General features: G+C 37.1%; 1 protein-coding gene across 1 annotated transcript in view; it reads left to right on the top strand.

Moving 5' to 3' along the window:
• Window positions 1–22,727, top strand: part of fbxl17 (F-box and leucine-rich repeat protein 17) — a 111,059-nt gene that overhangs the window by 8,344 nt on the left and 79,988 nt on the right. The window contains exons 3-5 of the mRNA XM_041270876.1: window positions 804–926; window positions 1,642–1,899; window positions 2,569–2,700. Coding sequence (XP_041126810.1) covers window positions 804–926; window positions 1,642–1,899; window positions 2,569–2,700 — 513 coding nt within the window. The remainder of the gene's footprint in view (window positions 1–803; window positions 927–1,641; window positions 1,900–2,568; window positions 2,701–22,727) is intronic.

The following is a 22,727-nucleotide window of genomic DNA, read 5'->3' as shown; positions in this document are numbered from 1 at the left end:
CTTCACATTTCTCCTGTTCTCATGCAATACTTTCAAAAACAGGAAATCACAAACTACTCAATATGCCCACACCCATTCTACCTGTTGTAGCTCACCAAACTACAAAACGTTAAGAAAATTGAAGTCTAATATGAATTTAACAGCCATGCTAATGGAGTCTTTTGATTAAGGTGATTGACTGTTTTCAGCTGGCAATGCTTGCATGACATTTAAATGCTTTAAAACCCGATACTGCATCTGAATGTATAAACTTCTTTATACAAGTGTTGAGAGATCTATGTTATCATCAAATTACTTTTTAATACTGAATATTTTTGTTTACCGATTCAGATTTTTGGTAAAAATCTTGCATCCATTCAAATCCAAAGACTGGTTGAATTGCATTATTCAAAATGACAGTGTGCACTAAGCAGACACGGGGCTTGATCTAACAGAAAATAGGATTAACTGCAGTACTCTATGAATGTTCATGGTGTGCCCTCAAAAGCACTGCAGACCCAAATAGATACACTCTGTTTAGACGTGCACATTGAAGACACATGGCTGATTAATTAAGGTTCCTCTATCATTTACTGATACCCCCCCCCCCCCCCCCCCCCCCCCCCCCCCCCCCCAAAAAAAAAAAAACATCTGTTCTATTACTGGCTGGCAAGAACAAGTTCCCTCTAGTTAATGTGTCTTTAATTACTGGTTTTCCTGTATAGCATACTACATAATATTTCTCAAAAATGTATGAAGAAAAAACCCATTAGGTTCTGCTGTTAATCATATGTGCTTTACATATCTTTTCACTTTTCTCTTAGATATTTGCTCATCTATCCGTGAAGGAACGTTGCCTTTCTGCATCGTTAGTTTGCAAGTACTGGTGTGATCTGTGTTTAGATTTTCAGTTCTGGAAGCAGATCGACCTCAGTGGTCGACAGCAGGTATGTTTGTTTATTTACAAGAGATCTGGTGTGTGCAGAGGTGGGGCAGGGGCTGAATATCATAGAGGACCTGTTTTTTTTGTTTATAAGATTTTCTAGATTAACTTTATATTGTGCAGCTTATGATAGGGATCAGTCTTTATAACCAAAGTTGTATGCTACTTTATTGCAATAAAATGTAGAGTCAAGCAGTTTATATTACTGCAAGATCCGGGTACTGTATGCCCTGGTGTTGTGTTCCTTCTTTTTAGTGTGGAGTAAAAAAAAAGGTTTGTCAGCAAAACTTGCAATTATGCCCACTTTGATCTTTCAGCAACTTAAAACTTTACAAAGTACATCATTATTGGGGCCAATGGTGGGGTGGCACTAGAGATCCCCTCTGCTAAAACTTTTTGTATTTTTGGCTTTGGGGTTGATTTTGATCTACTTATACCACTCCGGGGTAAACCACAGCTGTAGTCGTTATAGAATCTCCCGGATTGCATTCATCACTTATTTTAGGTTTAATCTCAGGTGTGGTGTATGCAATCAAGGGTGATTTCCCCAGTGCTGTACAAATCTATCAGTGGCTTATCCCAGCTGTAGGTTGATCAGATTACTCCTTTTGATTGTGTAATACAACTACTGACTATGCTTTTAGAAAAGTTTAGGTGCGTCCTTACAGAGCATCTGTTTTGTTGTTGTTGTTGTTGTTGTTTTTTTTTTTTTTTTGTAGGTCACAGATGATCTTCTTGTAAAGATTGCCGCCAGGAGGCAGAATGTGACCGAAATTAACATCTCTGATTGCCGCAACGTTTTAGATGACGGGGTGCGCTCCCTGGCATCCCAGTGCCCGGGTCTTCTTAAATACACAGCTTACCGATGCAAACAACTTAGTGACCTCTCTCTCCTTGTCATTTCCACTCACTGTCCTCTTCTGCAAAAGGTGCACGTGGGGAACCAGGATAAACTCACCGACGAAGCCCTCAAGCAGGTCACTAGTTTGAAATTCACTTAGTTACTGTACTGTAGGCAGATTTGTAAAGAAATACCTTTCCAGTAGATTCTTTGTAGTTCAATGTGCCCGTGCTTTCATGATTATGACAAAATATTCCTGAACTGATCGCACTTATCACACCTTAAATAAATCACACTTGTTTGTTGGTTGGCACTAATAGCAGATGCTATTTTTTGGCTTCACCGTGTGGTTTATAATAGATGTTACATTGCTTGAATATACATTGTGCATGCATTTAAAATGCATCAATATGCTGTTTTAATTTTAAATGGAGCAATCATTCATATGATGTTTACATTGTTGCATTAAATTAAAACTAACAGACAGTGAGCCTGCCTTTATTACTGTGGTAATTGTTCTTAGATGCTTCCTGATTTGTAAAATGTGTGTTATTGTTTTCAGATAATGGTGTTGCTAATTTTTCTTTAGCAGCTGCAGCTATCTAACGCTTTTTGGGAAGTCTTTGCAATCTGTTCTAATCAAAGAGTAATTTTATTTAGTTTAAGTGCATTGTTTGATGTCTAAAGATAATTCTTTAGTGACGCACAAAAAGATGAACAGTACTTTATAAAAAAAAAAAAAAAAAAAAAAAAAGTAATTTCTGCAATGTGTTTGTTTCCTTAAACATCTTTTTTTTTTATGTAGTTGGGAGAACACTGTTCTGAGCTGAAAGATGTCCACTTTGGTCAGTGCTACAAGATAACTGATGAAGGCATGGTGGTGCTAGCAAAGGGCTGTCCAAAGCTGCAAAGAATCTACATGCAAGAAAACAAACTGGTATGATATTTGTGACTTAAAGGATTGTGTGCACATTACATTTATTACACAGTAATAGTAACACAAGGACTGTTTATTGGTGCATATTTTCAACCAAAGATGATTTTCTAATTATATATGCATGCATCATTGACAACATTTTCTGACTCCTCTCTTCATAGTATATTACACATTCAATATTGATAATTTAGGAATAGAAGTACAGTAGCTATCTATGAATGTAATTGTAAGAATTAGCAGCATCAAGAATATGGTCATTAAGTAGTTCTGTGTTAATCAATTGCTGTGCAAGTCCAGTACAGCTGAGTTTCTTGAGTTTTTATTCTCCCATTGTACAGTAGATGGAGCCAAACACACAGGGAGTGACCGTGTTTGATTCTTTGTCAGCAACTGATGGCAGTGGTGCAAAATACATTTTCTTTCCATATTTTTCTTTTGGTACTACTCTGTCCTTTTTTGTCGATATGCCTTTTAATATGACTACCACTGACTGCCAGGGTCATTTTGCAATGCACTTCTTTCTTGTGCAAGAAATGACACAAGGTGAGGAGAACAGTGATATTTTATAGGTATTGGTGATTTGAAGAAAACAATTAAATACAAAGTAATGCTCAGGAGAACCAAACTATTTTTTTTTTTTTTTTTTTTTTTTTAAATTGTGTTCTTTGGAAATGGTCAGTCTGTGCTTTTATAATGCATTTTGAGTTTAACCTTCCATAGCTTAAAACAAATCAAGGTCAAAGTAAAATGACAAAAAACAAACACAAACCTGTTCTTTTCTTAGGAAACCTGTGTATATGTAAATGGTTACTTATCTGAATACTATGTTCTGTTTACTTGAGTGGGTAGGGGGGTATTTTAGGGTTAAGAGAACAAAAATATTTTCCATGTTTTTTTTTTTTTAAAAGGGGATTTTAATTAATATAATGGATCCCAAATTGCCATGTTTAGTATTAAAATCTATGAAGATGACAAACCTAAGAAAGTAATGGACTAGGACTGTTTAGATTAGGTGAATACACAACCTGGCATTGATTTACACCACTGTATATGAGGTTCCGATATCCTGTAATTACTAAGTGTCAGTACATGGGTATAGCACCTCCTCAAAGATATCCTGAACCAACCCGTTGTATAATTTGTACATCATTACATCGTTGATAACCAGGGGAATTGCTGGAGGTTATCAAACCACTATTAAAAAGTAGATTTTTTAGTGGAAACAGTCCAACATTCCATAGATGACATGATATGGTAAAAATAAAGTGTGTACTGATTTTATAATCTTTTAAAGCAGTCTTTAACATACTGTCACAAAGACTGCTGTAGTGGGTATATATATATTTGTATGTGCTTAATATGCAGAAGTTACATAGTTGTAGTGTCACAATCAGGTGCCTCAGCCAGTCGCGGCTGGCATCATCCAAATCGGTGAAGTTGCCGGGGCACCTGAAGCGAGGGCAGGAGTAAAGAATGTGGTCGGCCGTCTGCTCCTAGCCGTTGCCACATTCGCTAATTGGGTCATCAGTGAGACCCCACTTGTGTAGGGTGGCCCGGAAACGGCCATGTCCAGTTCTTAGTCAGTTCAGCTTGACCCAGGCTTGTCTGGGTAGGTTGTTTCCAGCGGGTTTGTTAGATACTTTGTCAATAAACTGTTTCAGTCTGTGGTTGTTATTATTCCACGTGTCTTGCCACTGTTTGTTAGCCCAATTGGTGCCATTGTCATTGTTTGCTTCTTTCATAAGGCGCCTCATTGTGTTAGAAGGTAGGTGTCGGTTTTTTAGGCGGAGGATTGTGATGTTCCGGTTGCAGCTGTAGTGGGTGACGTCAGACAAGAAACGGACCAACACAGAACACACAGAGACATGGAGTTTGGTGAAGCTGAGCGCTTAGTTGCGCTCAGCATTTAATAAACAAAATATAAGATTTAAACAAACGAACAGCACACCAAAACAGGACACGGCACTTGCGGCCAAAATAAAAAGGTAAACAAAACTGACAACACTAAACACACAAGTAGAGTGCTGGCCCTCCAACAGTAGTAGCAATCATAAATATTATAGTCCCTCACTCGTTCTCAACCTCCCGAACACACAACCCAGAGTGAGTGGAAACATGCTGCTTTTGTGCAGCCGTACCGAGACTCGATTGCTAATCAATCGTTCAGTTGGAACCTCGGTACAACTGCACGTGAATTAATCTAGTGCAATTTCCCGTGCTCACATATTACGTTTTACCTGCACGTGAAGTGCTGTGCAATCCTCGTACCCAAATACAAATATACATTTTAAACACTTGTGTTCATAACCCATATTATATCCCGTGTACCAGCTACAATATACAGTACATACAACATATAACGCAAAAATATGCACAGGGGCGGGGAACACTGCCACACATACTGACAGTATTTAGTGTTTGTTGCTAGGTGTTTACAGTGCATAAAATAGTTTGTCATCCATAACTTCAAAATGCTCAGAATTCACAGGTAAAGCTAAAATAAACGATATCAAGGGTTTGGCCAGAGCCTGCTGCTGTGTACTGGTATATAAAATTATATATAAATATTAAATACTTAGTTATATGTATTCAAGTGCTGCTTTTTTTTTTTTTTTTTTTAAAGGGAGGATAATTACTTTTTCTGTCTGTCTTACAAACAGGAATGCACCTATAATTTAGTGTCTTGAGTGGCTTCAGCAGTGAATATATACTGTGCTGTATATGGAGTCCTGCTGTGTATAGTCAAGGAAGAAAGCAATAATAGGCAAACATCTTTCTTTTTATTCCAAGTTACCCTTTTAAATAAAAAGGTGCTGTGGGGGTTTGTAAGCGTAGCGTGGTTTATTACAGACCTGTAAAAACGCAAAGAGAGTTGACAAGCCAGGTACAGCAGACGTGAGTTCATTGCTGCTGGGAGTTGCAATTCTGTTTTCTGCTGAAAAGATAATTTAATGTCTGTGTTTATTCAGCACAGTTCAATAGGCAACTGTGCTGATTTCTTGCCAGTTAAGCTTTAGAAAGTAATCTGTCGCCACTAACATTTAACATTACACAAAAGGGGTCATCCTGCAAGAAGTGAAAGTTTTTTTTGGACTGCTTTTCTATTATATCTTTAAAGGTCACTCTTTTTCTCTCGAATTATTTATTTTTATGGTGATTTTTAGAGCTGTATTTTGTCTGTTTATCGATTTTAGAAGGCTCCAGAACTTGGAGATTTCTTGTGTATATGACTGAAGGGTGTGTAAGGAGGACGGCCACTGGTGTTCAGTGTCATGTATAGCCACCATATTGAGATTCCAGAACGATGCAGTTCAGTGAGTCTAGCAATGTAGTATCCAGGGAAAGGAGCCAGGCTGTTGAAGAGATCACACTACTTCTGTGAATGCGACTCTAGGAATTGCAACTGCTCCCAGATTCAAAGGCCTGGAAGCCTATTTTTGTTTTGTATTGCAATAACTTGAGTTATTTATTTTAGTTTACTTTGAAGTCTTACAGTTTGCTAAAAATCACAAAATCACAAACCACATTGTTTTATTTTGTGGAGTAAAAAGAGAGATTTCTGTTATCTCTTGAATCCACTGTTACATACTGAATATAATACTTCATAGCTACCAGCTATAAAAGTTACCAGAGTAAGATCAGTTTTCTAAGAGCATTTTAGGTCGGTTTACAGTTGCATTTTATAGAAGAATGTACTATTTCATATATTTTTCAAAGAAAAGATTTCCTTAGTAGGCTTTGGTAATTGTTTCAATGCATGTGATATAATTGTAGGGTTACAGCTTTAGTTAGAGAGTAGATTAATCGCTCAATAAGCAATTATCCTTTTTAATTAGAAATTTAGAGGAAGATTAAAACATTGATTTCCCTTACCAAAAAGCAGAGTAATTTCTGAATTACTTACAGTAAGTCTGTTCTTAAAATGTCTGCTTTCCTTGAGCCTATAATTTAAAACTGTGATATAGGCCAATAGATTTCAATGTCATTAGTCATAAATCCATATAATATTATCCTGAAGAATATGGTATAGTTAGAACTCCATTAAAAAAAAAAAAAAAAATCATTAACTCTTTTAGGAAATTCCACAGTAACAAATATGTCTGATTTACCATATGGGTTTCTTGGGGGGGGTGGGGGGGTGTTTCAATGGGTATGCTTTTATTTTTTCACTGTCCGAGACAAAGATTGTTTGTCCTGCTTGTTTGGTTGGTTGCGGGTGATTGTAAATCTTCACAGAGACAGATTTGTTAAGTACCTTAAAAACACGAATTATGAGTGTTGTCGAGTGACATTTTTCAGTGTGATTTTGAAAAGGGGCAAAATAAGAACAAGGTCGCAAAGTGATTTGTTAAACCTGATTTGGGTCACCTAAGTATATGGCTTTCAAAGGGTTTAGATTAAATGAATTCACTTGTTGATGCTTAAAATATATAAATCAAGTGATGTGCGACGTAGTTCTTATTTTGTCCATCAACACAGCAGCTCTGAACGAATACTTAAATTAGGAGTGAATGTCCAAACATGAAAATCCTGTGTTCGTCCCAGCACACACACACATATATATAGATATATAGATAGATAGATGGATAGAAATAACACTCTCATTGCATAACAGATTGAGCCATTCCTGGTTTTACTATGGGTTTAACAAGATAGATTGTTACTTGTACATTGGGGCAACTCAAGTTTCAAACCTGGAATTGGTGGAAAATGTGTATGCCTAAAAGTATTGCCCTATATTTACAATGCAGAATGCAAATTAATCCAGTAATGCAGTTCATCTATGGTATTGCCAGTGTACTGATCTAACATTTGTTATTTTTTCATGTTTGCTGCCTTTTGTCACAAAACATTAGCAAAAAAACAAACAAAAGTTTGCTTCCAAACTCCGAATGCATATCACCAGTATTTCAAATACAAACTTTTTTCAGTCCAAACCTTTTTAACTTCAGTGCTTCAGTTACACATGCTACACAGTGACTTCAGTGTGAAATGCCCTCTTTGTTTGAAGTGCATCACAGATGTAAGTTTACACAAGATCCAGTTTTGTTGTATAGTGCTTCCTAAATTGCTGACTGTGCTAGAGCAATATAGTAGAACTGTGGGAATGTTTTCATTTGTGAATCTGGGGAATTTCATAAAAAAAAAAAAAAATCTGATTAGCACATTTTAATTAGGCTGAATGTTTAATGTAAATGAAATTGTTGGAGACCTAAAATGGATTAACTGTGTTCTCAATTTGAGTAGCTAATTGCAATGCTGTTCCAGGTACCTATTTCTGTACATGCGGACAGTTCAATAAAGATTTATTATTATTATTATTATTATTATTATTATTTAAATAAGCATAAATTCAGTGGGATAGGAGGCTGTTTTGTTTGTACCAAGATAGTTTCCAAACAGGATGCTTGTTTATTGGGGCAGTGAAAAAGATTTGATCACAAATCAGAGGCTGACACTTTGCAAAGGGGTCATAATATTACATTTAATACATTCAAAGGAGGGATAACCAAGGCATTAAAATCAATGTTCTTAACTGTTCTTCACATCAGCAACATGACTGCCCTCCCACGTTATTTTTCATGTACAATACTTATTCAGCTTTTAAATTGGTCTGGGGGAATAGGGGAAGCCATAGTTAGCACCATATACAAAATATTTTGAAATTATGAGAGATAAAAAAAAAACAAAAAAAACCAACTATATTCTGAATGTATTATAAAGGGGTGTGTCTGTATGGAATGTGAATTGAGTTATACCGGTCAGCTCAATAAAGATTTATTATTATTATTATTATTATTATTATTATTTAAATAAGCATAAATTCAGTGGGATAGGAGGCTGTTTTGTTTGTACCAAGATAGTTTCCAAACAGGATGCTTGTTTATTGGGGCAGTGAAAAAGATTTGATCACAAATCAGAGGCTGACACTTTGCAAAGGGGTCATAATATTACATTTAATACATTCAAAGGAGGGATAACCAAGGCATTAAAATCAATGTTCTTAACTGTTCTTCACATCAGCAACATGACTGCCCTCCCACGTTATTTTTCATGTACAATACTTATTCAGCTTTTAAATTGGTCTGGGGGAATAGGGGAAGCCATAGTTAGCACCATATACAAAATATTTTGAAATTATGAGAGATAAAAAAAAAACAAAAAAAAACAACTATATTCTGAATGTATTATAAAGGGGTGTGTCTGTATGGAATGTGAATTGAGTTATACCGGTCAGCAGTATGTTTTAAATAAAGATGGTAAGTTTAAATCTATAATTTAAAAAAGTCAATAACTGCGGTAGTTTGGGTTCCCTATTCGAACCCATCTTGGTCTTGCTCTAATCTATAGAAAAATTGCCTCTACCGTGTGCCAGGCGCTTTCAGTTGCCATGAGCAACAGATTACTGGTCAAGAGCTTGCTCAATGAGAAATGATCTTTTAATGTTTTAAAATCTTTGTTAGCTCAGTAAAATGCTGTGCTCTAGCATCAGGATTATGCTTTTTATTGTGATGACAGATATATAGCAGATGGGAAAGGGGATTTTTTATTTATTTTTTAAACATTGTTTTATAACAAGAAATAAAAAAAAATCTTAAATGTCAGTTTGAGTTTAGAGACAAAACACAGTGGGACTTTTTATCTACAGCAAAGGTTAAACACAGAAAACCTCTGCCAAACAAATACTTTTCTTTTTTTAAAGTAGATCTGAAGCAACAATAAATTGTTAGTAGACTTATTCCAGCTGTGCTTTCAACACAAGGTCATCGGGGGTCTTTGTTTGAAGCGCAATGAATCCCTTCCAGTTTGAAATATTTAACAGGCTCCCTACAAGGTACTACCCAGTAGAGTTCAGCTAAACAAGCACAACACAAGATTCTGCTTGTGCTGGGAATTATTACGTGATATGTGTGTGTAGAGCATAGGTTGGGGTTTAATGTCCATAATGACAGGAAGGGGTTTGACTCCTGAACTTTCTATACAGAGTAGATGAAAGGCACGTGTGAGACAGGAGAGGGCACTGTTGCACTGTCTAAATGAGCTGTTTAATCATCTGGTCTTTTGAAATAAAATATGAACTGTTTGTTTTGTGTAGAAGCTTAATATTCAGACTAGTATTTGCAGTGAAACGGGTCTGACACTTTTTAGTGCTCCAACTCACTGGTTTCTACTTGTGAACACTTCTCTTGGACTAATTCAAATAGCTGACAAAGTTTTAAGAACAGAATTTCAAATACCAGAATGTGGTACTCATTTCAAGGAACAGGTATCATGGAAAAACCTTTGAAAATCAAACCTATACATATTTGCTTTAACACAGCAGTGTTTCCATTTTTGTAATGAGCAAACCAAACAGATTTAGTTGGCTTCTTGTTTAAATGAAATGATGTATTCATTTGATGTATCTAGCAGTTACTGTGGGCACGTGAGCTGCGTCATAGAGATGCTTTTGTTATGTCACCAAAATTAATATTGCCTTATCCGGCTACAGCTTTCCACAAGGTTCAAAATGTATTAAATCTCCATTTTAATTGCAGGACTACAGTAGTTAATTAAAGACTTGCTGTTAATCGAGGATAAAAAAAAAAAAAAAAGTAAAAAGGGGTACAATTCAAGTTTTATTTTAAAATTTTTTTTTATCACTTTATCAATAAAATATAGTTTGATATTTATAAAGCAGGCTTCTTTATCAACACTGTTCTTTATAGCACTGTTTCATGAATATCAAACTTTATTTTATTCATAAAAACAGATTTTGAAAAATAATATTGTTTGTGTAGCTGAGAAGAATGGGACCAAAGTGTCTCAAACCAGCAAGTAGGATGTGTTGCCATAGAAACATACTGACTCATGTTGGAGGGCATTGGTTTAATAGAATGTAAAAATGGGGATGTAGTATTAAGACTTTGGGTAGTTCATATAAAACGCACAATGTTAGAATATGTAGGAATACTAAAAGTAGAATTAAATGGCTTGACAAATGTTTTGACATGATGCCTTCCTAAATTCTTGGAGTATTACGACTAGAGCAGTGGTCCTCAAAGTCGTGCCTGAGGGCATATTCGTATCTGCGAAGCCAGGCCATCGTGCCCACGGCAGCTGTTCTTAAATTATGGGTCGTGAACAGATTTCTGATGGGTCGTAGTGTGGGAAAATAAAAAAAAAAAAAAAAAAAAGCTTTAGTCACGTTTTCCAACAAAAGCACCGCAGCAGTCTGTTGACAGCGCTGCTCGCTTATGCTGTGCTTGTATGTACTTGTCATTTTTTTTTTCCTCTGAAGGGCTTCTGCGATTATCCAACTGAATATCTGCATTGTCTCTGCGGTAGCCCCATCATAAGTTAGCTGGGTGGGACATAAACTGTGTCTGTTTCAGTTACAGGTGCTGACAGTAAGTTTAACCAATAGGAGAGTTGAATATCTGCCAAGTTTTACGCAGCTGTCCAATCATAAGCAAGCAGTGGCCTTCTGCATTAAAATTGAAGGCGAGTAGGCCAAAGGAAAAGTGAAAGATCTGACAGCTGTCCAATCATTCGTGAGCAGAGGCGGGGTGTTAAAATGCTAGGTAAGCATAGAATTTTGCCGACTGTTATTGAGAAAAATAATACATTTTAGTATGTAGAATTTTATTTATCTCTATTTTTTTAATTTCACCAGACAAGGGAAACACTGTAGTAGATTAAGTTATGAATAATTGTACTGGAGATGATTGATCTTTTAAACAGAGTAGTGTTGACAAATTTTAATCATGGCTATCTGTGTAATCATGCGATTTAAAGATATTTGCATTGCTTTTTTAATGTAAATTATTTAAAGAATAAGTGCAGCATGCACAATTACTGCCTGAGACTTGGCTTTATTCAGAGAGAGCCAAGAATAACCCGCTAAAACTCTTAATATGAGAGAGAGAGCGGGAGGGAGGGAGGGAGTATATGTCGCGGGAAGGAAGTATTTAAGATAAGAACCCATGCAATAGTCGGCGTGCCTGGAAACTGCCCAGTAAGATCATTTTATGCCCGTGCCAAAATTACTTTGAAGACCACTGGGCTAGAGACAGCAGATAACTTTTAGTAAACGGTTAAAAGAAAATTGTTTTTGTGAAACATAATTCGGTTTACTGTTTAAAGTGTTCCACTTGCTTCTACTTCTGATCCAACTGTCTGCTAAAAAATTGAAATTGTTATGCATATCATCGTATCCATGTTTGTTATATGATGTAGTGTCAAGCATACTCAAGGCATCTGATAACATAATGTGACAAGTTAAGACTTCACTTGATGGTTGATGTTACAAACAAGCTGTTAATGTTGCACTTTACCCCATTGTAGTTACATTTGCAATGACAAACTGTCCAATATGTTGACAAGTGTTTGACACTTTTTATAAACTCATTACAGCATGCACACAGGAAGAGGATGCTTTTTAAAAATAAATAATAATTCATGGGAAAATGCAGCTGGTTGATCATCTCACAAGGGACCAACAAGAAAAAACAGGCAGGCTACTTACGACCTTACTTTACCAACTGTTTGCTTTTTTTTTTTTTTGTTTTCTGTGCATTAAAATCCTGTGGTATTACAGTTCAGTTATGTCAAATATAATAAAAATAAGTTACTCTTAAAATGTTTTGTTTAACTCTCATAAGGTAACCTGGGGTCCATTTGGACCCCACGGTGCTTTAGTATTGGTATTGTGTGGATCGAGTGACTTGATTTTTGTTTCCTTTTAGGTAGCTGTCAGGCACCCATCCTGTTACACTATGCAAAGGATAATTCTAGTCCAGCTAGCCTGGTTGAATTTCCCAAATTGTTGTAGGTTTGGGGTTCTTGAGTGAATAGCTCAGGCACGATAATAGCTAGCTTCAAGGCTTGTTTGAAAGTACCAATTTGTAGCTTTCCAATGATGTATTGTATGTCCTGAACCCACGTTCCTAAGCGAAACTAAAAAGCTAAAGTCATGTGACATGAGTCAGCTCCTAAGTTTTGTTTGTTGCCTATTACTCCGTCGCGTCAACAGATAGCGCTCCGGTTTCAGCGTCATTTAAAAGTGCAGGCTTTGCGCTTTCCATTAATGTCAGGCTTGCCTGTATGCGTACGTTCTACCATCCCTCATTCAGTACTCCAGTGCTGTGACACACAGCAAATCAATAGGTGTGTTCAGGTACCTGTAACTCAAACGGAAAGAGCTAGGATCACAGTCAATATAGGCTTTCTACTGATATTTCACGTGCCCGGATGACATGTTCCTACAGCGTCCAGAATACAGTGGTGCCTTCACTTGGCGACAGCTGTGCACATTGGTCATCTTACCATTTTGCATAGCAATAAACAACACATTATGCCAAACACCAGCTAGAAGTAAAGGAAAAGCAACATGTGTTCACATACAAACCTCCATTCATTTACTCCAGTTGTTATTTATGTGTTATTTTATTGCTGGGGTCCAGTTGGACCCCAGGTTACCAGGAAAGTCAGTTTTCCGACATGTCGTTGATCCCTTGGCTGTAACTAAACAATTAGCAAAAAGCATTTTGAAATCTTGAGGCGATACAACAGAAACTTGGAAGCCCGATTTGTGCTTGAATAAGAAAATGGTTGCATGTGTATCCAGTTTGACCTTGCATAATATATGCTAAAGAAACAAGCTGGTGTATAATGAACCTCCATATTTTATTATTCCTTTGCAACTTCTCGGCTTCTACCAAAACAAGACAGGTTTATACATAACGTGAAAGTTAAAAACGCAATGACAGCATTGCGAGTTCTGTCCTCAAACCCCATGATGCGAGCAACAAGCAAACTAAGAACTGTAGCTGGTATTTTTAATAATAGGTGGAGCAGTTAGACAATTGGTGATACTTTAACTATATGCAAGGCAAAATATGTAAATAACACCACCCCCCAAACCCCCTTAAATAAAATTGCAGGCAACGCTCTTAGACATATAGGATATTGATCTATTTTTTTATACCAAGACGCAGATATGAGTTTATATTTTAATAAAGTATTGGTTCTGATATTTTATATTTATTATGTATGTATATATGCATTTGCTAAATTGAGTCAAATCAAAATGTAAGCCCATTCATGTTGTGTATATATTTTTCAAGGTTTTTGTAAGCATCCAGGGATTTTACAAACAACCAGGGGAAAAGTATGCAGGATAGTACTTGAAATGCTGTACTGACTTCGGCATGTGAACGACACAAACATCTTGGTATTTATTGTTACTGAGAAAAGCATCACCACATGGAACATGGTTGTACATAAAAATAATATATTTATAATAACATATTCAATAGGCTACTACAGTATATTATACAAGGTGCTCTAGTGGTTGAACTTTCACACTCCATAACTCACAAACCAAGAAGGTTTTGTATGGCAAGACAAGTTATCATTTAGAGGTGTCTTGAAATGCATTTTGAGATGTCTTAAATTGAATTGCAGATATCTCGAAACTAACTCAATTTCAAGATATCTCAACCTCATTTTGAGATATCTCAAACTGACTTCCTGTGAAAATGCTTTGTGTTTTGAATGGACTTCTGGCCCATTTCAAGGTATCTCAAACTAGACAGGAAGTCAATTCATGATATCGCAAATTCAATTCCAGATATCTCAAACTAGACAGGAAGTCAATTTGAGAGATCTCGACATTAATTTGTGATATCTCATTTATAGCTCCATTTCGAGATATCTGCAATTGGAGCTTTAAAAGAGATATGTTAAATGCATTTCATGATATCTCAAATTAATTCAATTTGAGATATCTGAAATGGAATTTGAGAGATCTCGAATTGACTTCCTGTCTAGTTTGAGATATTTTGTAATGGGCCAGAAGTCCATTAAAAATAGAGCATGTACACAGGAAGTCAATTTGAGATATCTCAAATTCCATTTCAGATATCTCAAATTGAATTTGAGATATCTTGAAGTCCAGCTAGTTTTGAGATGTCTGCAATTCAATTTAAGATATCTTGAAATCCATCCTTTGGCTTGCCATAGGTTTTGGAGGTCATTTTCTGTATGACATTCTCATGATAGACCCGTTGATGTGATTTGGATAGAATTTAGCAGAATTAAGTAGTTAAAAAAAATAACAGTAAAATACATCCAAATTGAAATTGTTACATGGATAGAATCAGAGTTCCGTAAAGTACAGTAGGCTGTCTAGGATGACATGTTTAGAATTACTATAATTCACATTATACTTTTCATTGAACTATTTAACTCATCCACATGTCTCTCTGTAAAACACTGTTTGGTTAGCACAATAACTGCCTTGATTTTGTACCAAACGTTTATTTAATGATTCAGTCCCATCTTCCGATATACATTTTGGATTGCACTTGGCTATAATCTTTCACTTACTGTGCGTTTATTAAACTGTGTGCCTGCACTTGTTTTCATATAAGGCAATGGCTGCAGATTCCAGAATACGTGATTCTAGTTGCCATCTTTTATCTTAGAGATACAGTAATAAACCATGTACAGAAAATGATTATACTGTAGTTTGGTAAATACGGCAATTAGACCCTAACAACAACATCCACAAAATAAGTGTTTTTACAAAGGTGATTTTTAGGCTGTTTTGACCTATTTGTGATTCACAGATTTACTCCAAACAATAAGAACCAAGTTCTTACCTAACTGTTTAATAAAATTATACCTAGATTGGATAATCTGTTCTATTCCTATCTTGAGGATTGTTGGAAACAGAGAATTGGCAAGGTATTCTGTGACCTTGACATGTGAAGTCAACGGCTTCCCACAATCCTTGTATATGCATTTGTCTACCTGTGTGACAGAATAACTCCATAATTCTTTGTGGGCTGCAGAGAACTAATGCTGTAAGAAGAGTGAGTCCCTGTAATTACCGTATATTCCCAGCATTTTACAATCACAGGCCAATTGTGCAGTAATGCTAAAACCTGCTGTCATCAAAAAAGTAGTCGTACATGACCAATAATTTCCATGAGTCAGAGGTTTAAGTGAATCAGTCAGCAACCAACATTGTGTCTCAAAACCCACATCTCTGATAAGTATCTTATTCCAAATATAAAACAGTGCATTGCTCCCTGACCTGAAGCCACTTTCCCACTGGCATGCTCTACTCGGGTTGGAACCTACCTGGGTCCAGGTGGCATTTGTGTCAGCTACACAATTCCACACTGCTTTTGATAAAGCAGGGCTGACCTGGGTGACAGATGCAAGTAAACAAAACGCGTATCTCGTCCCGAAAGCAGCTTATTATTGACGCTTCCATCCAAGCTTCTCTGGATTGAACCGTCGGCCCAAATGTTGATTAGAGCAAATGTTTCTTCATCCCTGCTGCAACCTGGCTCATGCTGTGTCTCAATCAACAAAAATATGGCTAAACAGAATAAACAGAAATGTTCCTTGCGGAAGTGAAACCTGCTTGTATTTTGTCAGCTTATGAATGGCCGTCATGTATTTTGTCTTGCTTAACCCGGGTCGCAGGAGTGCCAGTGTTAAAGGGGCTTTAGAGGGCTGAATACTACATCTTTGATCCCATAAAAATACCGTATTACTTCAATTTGGCGCCCTGGCGTTTTTTTTAAATTGATCAAAATGACTGCGGCGCTTGAGTGCGGCCGTTTTGCGAGGGCGGCCTTTATTAATAATACTAAGATTTTCAAAAGCTGCAATATTTTATTACATGATTTATGACATTTTAGAAGTATTGCGGTTGCTTATTTTCTGTAATACAGTAGCCTACCTGTATGTAGCAGTGTGTGTGGTTAACCTACTTTGACTACAGTACATTTATCGGTGACAATTACCAATTCCTATTAGGTGGGAGTTGGAAGGTCAGGGGAGTACTGTACCAGCGAATCAGGTGTGTGTTGTTAAGGGGTGGGACAATGCTGGTGTGGCAGTTAAGTACAGGGGTGTTACGTAGATGTTTTTCAGCACCAATGTCGGCTTGATTTCTGTCAATATATCCTACTCGGTTATTTTTTTCTCACTGTAACTTGCTTGTTTGTAATTTCTCTGAATGAGAAACCGAAACTAAATCTTCTCATAGGTAGTAAGCACATTTGTTTTTATTTGTACAGGATTGAGTACGGGAATTACATGAACTAAAAACAAAACCATCTATAAGAACTTCAGAGGGACTGCTATTCTGTACGTAGTTTGTCTTGGATTTTCTTTCAGAACTGTACTACCATAGAATAAAAAGTGCTTGCTGTGTGTGTGTGTATTAGTTTGTAATGTATGTGCCAGATTGAGGTGCATGTCTCTTCGGGGGCATTACATGTACATAGCCAGTGTTATGCGTTTGTGTGTTTACTGTGTGTTTTTTTTAGTAGGTGGGAGGAAAAAAAAACAAAAACCTTAATGTTTCTTTATTGGTAGTGCCGTTGATTCGAGGGCGGCCTCTATTATAAAGCTGATATATGACTGCGGCGTCAATACGAGGGTTGGCAGTAGTGATGGTCAAGTAAGGGAGTGGATGATGTTCTCTTCCTGTTTCATCCCAGAGAAGCTGGCAGTAATATTTTTCAGGTAACCATCATGTACCTAACCTGAGAAGAAACGAACACAAGCATTCTGTACAGCAGACTATTATTTACTTACACAACCATATGCACCACCTGCTCGATGTATTGCAGGTATTGGGGTCCAATGTAAATCCACTATATATCTAGGGCTGCGATATAGCAAGAGAGTTATAGAAAAACAAATAGGCTTGCAAATAAGTATTGTACACTCCCTCGTTTTATCGGGGGCGTCAAGGTCCAGTATAAATCATCTACGCAACCTGCTTTTTCTCAATTTTCGCATAAAAATCAGCACACCTTTTTAATTTGTACAGCGGAGGGTATTTGCTTCTCATCAACTTCAGTCTCCAATTAATTTCATGAGTCTTCCTCTTTCTCAGATGCACAAACTCACTGCACTGAAAGAACCAATTCCCAACAACAACACAGGAGGCTTGTTGCTAGGGAGCTGACGTCACTGCCTTGTGACGCTAGTGCATTGCTGCCACACGTGAACACCTCGTTGGCTAAAATAAAAACTGCTTCAGCAAGTATATTTAATTTGCTTTGTGTTACTATGCAATACGTGTGTGTATGATAACAGTACGATATTAATGCTTTGTTTTTAATTGTATTGTATACTGTTGTTGTTTGTGATGTGCAGTACGAAATAAAACTAACAGTAATTCTAAGTGCCTATGTGTATTGCAGCTAAGGCATACGCAATTAGACAGTAAAAATGGAAGCCAACTCCAGGAACGCGATATATCCGAATCTGCAGTATAGCGAGGGGTGGATGTGGTTAAATAAAGGATTTGAACAAGTGCACTGTACTGCATGCGCATTATGTTTTAATAGTGATCTAATTGCCATAGCCTTCTGCTGTTTGGTCCTCACTCAATAAGAGCTTCATTTATTAAATTCTTTAAGACTATGGATTGTTGACTTCATCTGAAGAAGTAGGCTAATGGAATTTTTAATTAAATTTCCTTTGGCTTAAACTAATATAAAAGTATCCTAATGAAGTTTAAATCGGATTCACATTTGCACGAATAAATAAAGCAATCTTGAAAGGTATCCAACACATTTTTTTCAAAGAGGTTGTCTGAGGAGCACAATTGAGCAACCAATTTAAAAAAAAAAAAAAAAAAAAAAATTAATGACAAGGCTCTTTATGATCAAAATGTTGGCATTTGCCATTCTAGAGTTTGCTTTGTGCTTTTTGTTGAATTGAATAAAGCACCACCCGGATCGTAGCAAGGTGTTTCCTGTTGGCAAGTTTTGTTCACCACTTGTAATTAAAATGTAAAGTTCCACTGCACAATGATGAGGGGAGTGGTGAAAACAATGCTGAAGATAATAAAGGGCCCATTCATTTTACTAGGAGTTCACCTGCTTTCTGTCGGGTTGGATGACTAACGGCTTTTTACACTTTGACTCCTCATAAACGGAACTCCTTCAGTTTTATCAGCTGAAGGTTTTTGACAATGTGGTGGTGTGCCTACATGTGAAAGTAATTGATAGAGTTTGGAAAATGCAATCCACATTTCTGTTTAAACATATGTAATCTAAACTGCTGACGTGGTGTTTTTTAAATGCAGAATTACTCTAATTGGGCCATTCTATCTTCAGTGTTGCGATTTATTAGTCTATAATCATTGAAGTGCTGCCATAAGCACAGTGTTGTGTTGTATAGAAACCAAATATTATCTATTTTAAATGTGAACAATAAACTGCTGATTCCATGCATTCTAAAAGCATTAGTTGAATCTGAGAAATGGGTTTCATTAGTCTTTCCTATTTCCAGTTGAGCTTCAGTGCTTCGGTTGCCCAACAGGAATAGTAAAAAGTGAGTCGCTAAACAGAAATAAAGAGTTGTTGACCTTTGTCTTTTGATTAAAAGGAAGGGTAGCTCAGCGGCAAATACAGAAATGAATGGACTGATTTTTGATGTCTGTGTGTAAAGTGGTGTAAAAGACATTTTTTTTTTTTTTTTTTAAATTAAAAAAAAAAAAAAAGATTGTTATGCAGGAAGAGCTTACCACTTTTGATTGATGAGTGGGCAGACATTGCAACACTTTCCGAAAGAAAAAAATCAATTTGTCATACGGCTTTTAAAAGCTCTGAAATAAATCAATGCTACTCGTAAGTGCAAAGGAAAGGCAACAGTAAAGCCTCTTTTAGTTTCCTTAATGCTGCCTTGATCTTGGCTCCACACCTACTTAGTTAAATGCTTTATAATGCACCTTTAGAGGTGATATCCATCAATCCGGTTGCCTAAATGTTATATTGCATAATTGTTATTACTTGTGGGGTTTGTCTGGTGAAGTAAGGAAAGCTGTGTATCTGTACAGCTGACATTTCTGGGGGCAAAGTATGGTCTTTAAGGAACTGAACAGTGGGAGGCCTGTCACAGAAGCTAGACATCTGACTTCAGCAATGCTTACAATGTATGGCTTTTGGCATTAAGCATACCTTTTTCATGTTGAAAATACTCATATGTGCTTTTTTCCCCCTTAACAGAATGCTAAAGCTTTGATGGTCTGGATTTTGAAGGCCACAGTTTTAAACATAAGTTTATTAAATTAAGTTTTAGTATAGAGTTCGCTCAGAATAAACCTATTTCTAGTTACTTGTATTTTAGGCAAATAAAGGCAGTGAGATTTCGTCCTTTTGACATTTCGATGGCATTCAGAAAATAAGACACAACAGTCCATAACTTGTAATGAAACTCAGAACTTTATCTGGGTATTATTTTGGTGCACATATTTACATTACAGTGATTTCTTTACACGTGGTGAGATGGGTCACACAGTCAAGCGTTCACCGTGACTGCCCCGCGGCCTGCCTTCTGATCCTCTATTGCTGCCTTGGATACTGGAGCCCTTCAGATTGGCTCCCGCGGCAGCTCTTCAGTCCTCCTGACAAGGTCTCGCTCGCTCCCTTAACAAACTTTGTCCGACCGGACCCAACCACTCAACTACACAGTTCCCTACATGCCAGTCCCCTCCCCATTAATCCGCCAGCCCCTCGCTAATCGACCGGCTCTGGCTGTAACCACGGTATTGTCAGGAACCTGGTACACCTGTGGAGCGGACCTCCCCAAGATGGCCGTCTCAACCGGACATTCTACCTACTGTATACTCCATCTTGTTGAGTTCCTGTTGTTTGGTCCATCTAGTGCCTCTGTCTGTCAGATGGCCAGCTTTTCCACCCTCCATCTTCCTTTACCCTGTTACACAGTCCCAAACAAAAAGGTGCCATAAATAATAAACAATACAATAACTCAAGTCCAATGGGGCAGGAACAGGTTGAGGTGATGGAAGTGCAGGTACTCCCAGTGGTGACTTAGCTGTGGTAGTGTAGATGCTCCGGGTGTTCTGTTGGCTCAGTTGCTTCAACTCCTGGATTCGTAGTGATCTGCTAATACAAAAACACAGGCAGCTCTCCGGCCTATTTACTTTTCAGCGTAAGGGGCCGTACTAATGTGGCTGCGTCCCCTTTGTACTGCTAAACTCCTCCCTGTGACCAGTGCGGCGTCCCGCTCTCTCCAATCCTGCACACAACACAGCTAATCACAATAGAGCCATTCAGCAGTCTTACAGCTACGTCTTTTCCCAAGATGGACGACTTCCGGCTCTGTCCAACATTGAGTCGGCCTATCCCTGTGAAGGCGTATCACCAACCTTACTTAGCGCCTTTCCTGGTCGGGAGTATATACATACACATTTACTTGCAAACAGTGTATTCCTGGTGTATTCCTATTTGTGACCAAATTCAGACGAGTCGATGCTTTTGAACCTGCTCTTTCAACTGTATCTGATTTAAAACCCCAAACTGATTCTAGCTTGCAACTTATGGTGAATCTGATTTAGATTTGTGAGTTTACATAGGCCAAATGATTGATTATTAACTGTAACAGAAATTGTTCTCTCTGTGTAAAGTGTAGTATGAAGATAGGCATCTTTTAATTTACATTCATTACTTTGAATGGGAAGTGGACCTAGTACCTGCAGTTTAAGGAGCTGGTGCATATTGACAACAAACATTTACACAGAACTTAAATTTCTCTTTTTACATAAAAAAAAGCACCACAAATAATTCAGGACAGTGTAAATCATGCTCTTTTAATGTGTGGGGGCAAATGTCCATACATAAGTGTATGTCACACATTTTGACACTCAGCAATGCAGGTGTTGATACTGATAAGTTTAGTTTTGTCTTTTACACTCGGAGGGGGGTGTTACTGACATAACTTTTTAGTTACTTTTTGTTCCCTCCACAGGCTTCAGAGAAAAAGGTGACCTTGTTCTACTGTGACTTATCGTACCCTAAATTACATTATTCTAAAATGGTATTCCGAACAGGCAAAAAGTTGCTATCCACTGTTTGTTGTACATATCGATACGCTGCAGATGAATGTCAAGGGATTTATGGGGAAAAAAATGCACAGCATATTTACAACCAAATTGTAGTCGCTTGCAGTTTAGTCTTGTAAACGCTTCTAATTATATTTAACACCAGATTTACAACATGTGTTCTTTTAACCTCTGCTCAAGATTTACATCATTCCTCTTTAGAGCTGTTGGAAACTTCCTGACGTATTGTAATTCAAACCTTAAAGCCGCAGGTTCATTATTAGTAAGTTGTAAACGTTCTGATGAGTGATGATGATGGAGTGGGATGCAGATGGTGATTGACGTCCATGCTAGACAGTATTATTGAATGGAAAGGCAATAAATATTATAAATTGACAGGTAAAGGTTGAGGTAGATCTGCAGCCAACAAGACTCGCTAGATATTAATTACAATTCTGTTTGGGTGAATAATAGTAAAGTCTTCAGGAAAGTAAGGTCCCTCTTTTAACATGTATATAAGGAGGATGCTTTTAATGTAAAGATCACTTGACATATTAAGGTCTCTAGCGCCAGTGTTTCTCACTTAGTCTAGTACTGTAAAGGAATTTGTAGTTATGATTATAGTTATGATTATGCTTGAAGTGTCTTAAATTCTTTAGAAGCCCCTTTTTCAAGGTGACATTTTGGATTCAGTTGTTTCAGCACTCCTAGTACTGCCAACCAATGAATAAGTACATCAGCAAGTTAAAAACGGGTGTTTTAGTGCACTGCATGTACCTTCACCACGGGTCTTTCACCTCAGTGTTCATGCTTGATTTTTTTTATTGCTCCCAAGTCAGAGCCTGTCTGACTGTCTCAGCAGTATTGCAACCAGTCTTGTTAACTATGTTACACTTGGCAATTCAGTAGCAATTTGCGTGCTGGCAGTTATTGCCAAGTGTAAACTGGCTCTTAGTCTTACTGCTGGTATTGTTGGGATTCAGTGCAGTACTCAAAACTGATAGTATTTGGTTAATTAAGCAGCCTAATGATTTTATATTGTGTATTTATTTATTTGCTGAAAACTCATTCATTGCTAGTTGTACTGTGCAACAAAAAGTACTGCTTGTTATTAAGATGGTTAATTTTAAACTTGCATTAATTTCTTAAGAGAAACATCTCC

The sequence above is a fragment of the Polyodon spathula genome, chromosome 2, assembly GCF_017654505.1.
Source record: "Polyodon spathula isolate WHYD16114869_AA chromosome 2, ASM1765450v1, whole genome shotgun sequence".
Taxonomy (NCBI): Eukaryota; Metazoa; Chordata; class Actinopteri; order Acipenseriformes; family Polyodontidae; genus Polyodon; species Polyodon spathula.
Note: the sequence above shows the minus strand (reverse complement) of the source record. Positions and strands in the feature narration are given on the sequence as shown.